General features: G+C 51.7%; 1 protein-coding gene across 1 annotated transcript; it reads left to right on the top strand.

Moving 5' to 3' along the window:
- The first annotated feature begins 3,857 nt into the window (after window positions 1–3,857).
- LOC142312818 (E3 ubiquitin-protein ligase TRIM39-like) lies at window positions 3,858–5,339 on the top strand. The gene has a single exon (XM_075351803.1). It carries the CDS (start codon window positions 3,858–3,860, stop codon window positions 5,337–5,339), a length of 1,482 nt encoding a protein of 493 aa, XP_075207918.1.
- The last annotated feature ends 280 nt before the right edge of the window (window positions 5,340–5,619 follow it).

Raw genomic sequence — 5,619 nt, 5'->3', positions numbered from 1 at the left:
CATATGTGTCGCCCAGGGTTATGGGGTACTCTGTCCCGGACGTTGTACAACTGGGGAATGTCACTTTGGTGGCCGTTTCCCGGTCCTGTGCCCTGGGTTTTTTTTTTTTTTTTTAAAAGGGGAATATTTACAGGGGATTAGAATAATATTAACACGTGATGCCACTTGTGGTTTGTGGCTACGTAGATTGAGCTGCCGCTGCACAATGTCCACTACTGGGGCTGGTGTTAACGGCAACCTGGATGTTAGGCCCTCCGCAAGCAGGGCCGGGCACCAGAGGGTAGGACATGTGACAGGCATCAGAAGAAGATAGTCCACACAAGGGGGTTCAGTGCAACTGGTTCTGTACTCACTTTCTGGTGGTAACTGGTCACCCGAGGCTGGCTGGTTTCACCTTCAGGTCCCCTTAGTCCCAGTGCCAGTTTAGTAACCTGGTAGCTTCTTCCCCTGCACCTGTCTCTGGTTGGTGGGTCCCCGTGGCATAGAGCAGCTGGGGTCCCCGTCTGGTGGTCTTCCACTGCAGTCCGTATAACGGTAGCGTGAACCCTGTGGGCACCAGGTTACTGTTAACTCCTAGTCAGTGCGTCTGCTCACTTTCAGTCACTGCTCACACTCCACTGTCTCCCCTAGACTGACTACTGTCTTCCTGACTGTCCGTCTGCCCCTCCCACCTAGTCAACTAGTGGACTGGACTGGCTCCAGCTCTAGGCGGCCATCCATTGGTCCAACCCTAGCCTTGTACCATTCTATGGGGGATTGTTGGGGAAAACTGGGATTACCTGGTTTGTGTGTTACCGGCACTGGGCTTCTGGGTCCTTAGGGGGTAGGCCCTGCATCCTGGTGAGGGATGCAGTACCTTGTAGCTCCCTGATTGCTTCAGGGGCCCTACACATGCGCCATGAGCCCACCTACTCCAAACAACAATTTTTTGGGGAGGGAGAGGGGGCTAAATCGGCTATTTGTAGTTGGGCTCAATGATTTAGGTACGGCTTTGTCAGTGGTTAAAAGAGTTCTAATTGTTTCCAAATAACATGGCCGACAGTCCATGTACAAGATCTTTCTGCAGGTTTAGGCAATTCCCGAACCTTTCCTCTTGAGCTGCAGCGGGATAACCACTATACCTGTACCCTCTGCAATGGTGAGAATGGTGATCAATCACTGGCCAAAGCCACAAGCTAAGGCATCTGTGACGCCCTGGCCTATCAGGTCGTCACAGGGTATTGTGCAATCTGCCCTTCTGGACAGTATCCGCATCCTCCTTGGTTACGGATCCCTGTTATTTGGTGTTGCCAAGATCAGAGCCAGTCAAAACCCTAGGAACACTCTGCACCACACCCACCAGACACCATTGGGGGGGGCTGAAGGGAATAGGGCCGCCCACTTTGGGGTTGGTAAGGGGAAAGTGAAAAGTGTAGAGAGGAGAAGTGGAAAAGGAGTGGAAGGAGTAGGAGTGTGGACTGGTGACTCAGAGGGAGAGGTCACCATGTTGGAGCAGGGCTCCTTTGGACTACTAGGTGGCAGACGTTGGTCTGGGCCTGGTAGGAGCTGGAACCCCGGTCGCAGGGGATTGTGTCAAGGGGCACGGATTACCAAGGAGGGTAGCCGGCGGCCTTGAGCCATCTCCGGGCAGGACCCAGGGCATGACGGGGGTACGTGGACCCAAGGCCGGGAAGTAGCTTCAAGCGTCCTGGTAATTTACCCGACGGGGGTGAAGTCTTCAAGATTCATCCCTCACCCGCTCCAAAATCGGGGTACTAGCTCACCGATGGGATAGGACTTTCCCCAGACAGTCCATCAAATCCCAAGCGTGAACCCTGAGAGCAAGCTCACTCCATTAGCCATGCAGGGGAGCGGGACCTGACTAGTTCCACACTATAGGGTCCAAACAGAGAAGAAGGTGCCACGGAAAAGGTCACAGGCTAACAAACCACACCAAGGGCACGGATCTAAAACGTGCTCCCTCCTGGCTGCAGCGGTGCTCAGAATTCTGGTTTACAAGCTGTCAGTGTCAGTATTCTTGGACCGAGTACGCAGAAACCCTTTCCTCCCCAACAGCACCCCTTCGCTACCATCACCAGGCCCCGGGGCACAATCCCCTACCCATGGAGGGGTTAAACACCTTGCTGCCATATCGCCGCCACCAGGCACCCCAACAGCAGCTGTGGTACTCCATCTTACCATGCACCGTGGGTGGCGTCACGAACTTCCAAATCCCCTGTACATAGCCCCCTCTTCACTTCGAGTGTCCGCGCGACCCCCTCCTCCCGTCCCGGGTCTGGAGACCCCTCGAGCCACCGCGGCTCCGGATCAGAGCGGCTCGGCCGCTGACACGGGGGCGGTATGTGACACCCTGGACTAGCCAGGTAGTCACAGAGACCCCCGCACAACACATGTCCCCCAATAAGGTAGCACCAGGCAAACCATAAAACCTAGTCACCTCCCTCAGAGCTTGATGGACACACCAGGGGGGGGGGGCAGAGCCAGGCGGTTGGCCACGCCCACCGAGGAGTCCAGAGGGCCTGAGGCAGGAAACACAGATGAGAGTAGAGTGGAGTTTGAGCGTTGAGCAGTAGAGGAGGTCAGGCCTGTAGGACAGGCCTGTGACAGTGACAGGTGCCGGGGTTGGAGCCCTGGTGCCTTGGGCTAGGAGGCAGACGGTGGCCTAGCCTGCAGGAGTCGGGAAGACTGCTTGGTGGAACGGGACAGGGTAGTGGCCCGCCGGTACCGACCCGGGGAACCGACTCAGAAACCGGAGCACACAGAGGGGAGTAGGGGGGGGGGGTGGTGTTTACTCAGACCCTGAAACGAGGTCCAGAACCAACTGGACGGAGTTAATAGACTGATTGGGAAAGAACCTAAAGTCCAGACCACAACCAAGTCCTAACTGAAGACAACAGCCCACCGAGGGGGATAGAAAGCCACCGCACAGACAGAGATCCCATGGGCCAGCGTCTGCGGTCAAACGGGCTCTCCAGACATACACACAGCCGGGGAGCAGACTCCCGTCGCTGAAGCGCAGGCAGTCTACACATACAATACACGGTGCAGGAGAAAGGCCAAGACCACCGAACCGGGTTGGGGACCAAACGCAGCCGGCTGTGGGCACCGACCACCATCAACTTTGTTTACCAGAGACTTGTGTGTCAATAACAGTGAGTACAACAGTGCCATCCGGCCACGCACCACCCAGCTACTCTCCCCAACGGGTCCGGGGGCCATCATCCCTGCCCATGGAGGGGGTTAACATCTTGCTGCATAACCATCTACCCCGGGTGCCCGGCAACTGCAGCAGTGGTGTCTACCTTCACCACAACCCGTGGGCGGCGTCACGAACTTAAACACGGCTCCGGCCGTACACCTACCTACCACCCCCCTAAGTAGCGCCAGCACCCTTTCAGAGCAAAGTAACCTCGGGTCAGAAGGCGCTTGAGCCACCCACCAACGAGCCCGGATCCGAGCGGCTCGGCTGCCGCCGAGCGCGGGGCGGTACAGGTACACATCTATAGGGACAGCATGAGTAACTGTTGACATGTATCACGATTGTGGAGAAGGCCCACAAGCTTTGTCTGCAGGACTATTCCGTTCTCTGCTTGCTACTGTTCTGAACTCAATTGCTAATAGGATTCCAAAAAGATCCTACATAGGAAGTTTATACAGGAGAACATGAAAGTTTTCTCCTTCTGCTTGTGTATTCAATTAAACATTTATAGTCTACTATAGCCAGGGGCAGAACCAGTTAATAATAATTCATAAAAGGTGAGGTCTGACATTTCAGACTCGCCCCGAATAGGAATAAGGTAAAACACGCTCCACTAGATTTCTGAGACGTTTTTAACTCGTCTTCAATATTTTCGAGAATGGAGTCTGCTGATCTGGCAGATAAGCTCATTTGCTCCGTTTGTCTCAGTATCTGCAAGGATCCGATAAGGCTGAGATGTGGACACAATTTCTGCCAGGATTGTATCGATGTGCAGGACACCCTGGAGGAATCTGGAGATTCTATCTGTCCGGAGTGCAGAGTGGAGTCTCCCGAACATCAGGTGTTCCCGACAGCACAGCCTGTGAGTGAAGAAGATCAGATCTTCTGTACGGATTGCACCTTTTCTCCTCTACAAGCTGTTATATCCTGTTTGACTTGTAACGCTTCTCTATGCGATAACCACTTGCGAGGCCACAGTAAGTCTGAGGAGCACGTCTTCACTAAACTCAACTTCACATGTTCCACTCCCAAGAAGTGTGTGAGACATTACGGCTCTGAAGAAGACACAGCTTTCATCTGCTCTGAGGAACATGAAGGACACCAGGATGAGCCATTAACTGAAGCCTCAGAAAAGTGGAAAGAAAACCTAAGAAACGTTCTTGAGAGACTGTCCGAAAACAAAAAGGCTGCAGAGGAAAGAGTCGAGGACCTTCAGAAACATCTAACAGAAACCCAAGAAAAAGCATCTGGACTAACCGGGAGTGTTGTTGCACTGTTTAGAGACACCAGAAGACAGCTAGATGCCCTGGAACACAAAATCCTAAAGGACATCTCCAACCAAGAGGAGCAGGTCAAAGAGTCAGTCTGTCATCTCATCCATGAGCTGGAGATCAAGATATTAAATCTGTCCAGAGATATAAAGGACATGGAGGAGCTGGGTTCCATGATGGAGCCTTTGCCAGTGTTTCATAGATGGGAGTCCGTCAAACATAACTTGGGGGATATTGAGAAGGTCCTTGATCAGGACAGAAGTGCTCTGGATGTAGGTGTGATTTCAGCGACACTACACACAGCCCTTTCAGCTATCGTTACCAGTACGAAAAAGGATTTCTATGTTGAGCAGACACCGGATGTTGTGCTGGACCTTAGCACGGCATCTCATGATCTACATATTACTGGGGACCTTAAAAGCGTGTATGCTTCAGAATCCAAGCAGAGCCACCCAAAACTACCACAGAGGTTTCAGTACAACCAGGTTTTAAGCACCAGGAGTTTCTCTTCTGGTCGACATTTTTTGGAATTGGAGACCTGTCCCACCGGGAATTGGAGGTTGGGAATAACCTATCCCAGTGTTGCCAGGAAAGGCTACCACTCGCTGATTGGACACAGTGACAAGTCGTGGGGTCTGTGCAGATACTTTAATCAATATTTTGTTATACACCACAGAAAGGTCATCCCTGTTCTCCACAAGCCATCATCTCAGAGGTTGGGGATATTCCTCAATTACGAGGCTGGACAAATAAGCTTTTATGAGTTGTGTGAGCCGATAAGACACCTGTATACCTACAGCACCACCTTTATTGAAAGCCTTCATCTTATACTTGGTGTGTATACAGGCTGGGTAAGGATTAGAAGCTAGGTATACCAATAGGACCCATTTAATCTGCTTGAAGTCATGTAAAAAAAAAAAATATATATATATATTTCAAAAGGTTTTTAAAATGTTTTTGTACAAAAAGGTGTATTGAGCAAGCAGAGCAATTTGAGACTGGTCATCCATCGCAACTAGACTGCACAATACTTGTCAAAATCATTTGCAGCCTTTCAAAGTAAGAGCTATAAGGAACATATTGTCTCTAATCCTGGTGGAAAAGTGCTCATGCACACCTAATTACATTTTGCTCGTCATCTGACTTTAA

This window comes from Anomaloglossus baeobatrachus, chromosome 5, assembly GCF_048569485.1.
Source record: "Anomaloglossus baeobatrachus isolate aAnoBae1 chromosome 5, aAnoBae1.hap1, whole genome shotgun sequence".
Taxonomy (NCBI): Eukaryota; Metazoa; Chordata; class Amphibia; order Anura; family Aromobatidae; genus Anomaloglossus; species Anomaloglossus baeobatrachus.
This window is presented reverse-complemented; position numbering and strand designations above follow the sequence as displayed.

Bases quoted from the DNA above. Each gene is read 5' to 3' on its own strand.
- LOC142312818 (XM_075351803.1), top strand. From the start codon at position 3,858: ATGGAGTCTGCTGATCTGGCAGATAAGCTCATTTGCTCCGTTTGTCTC.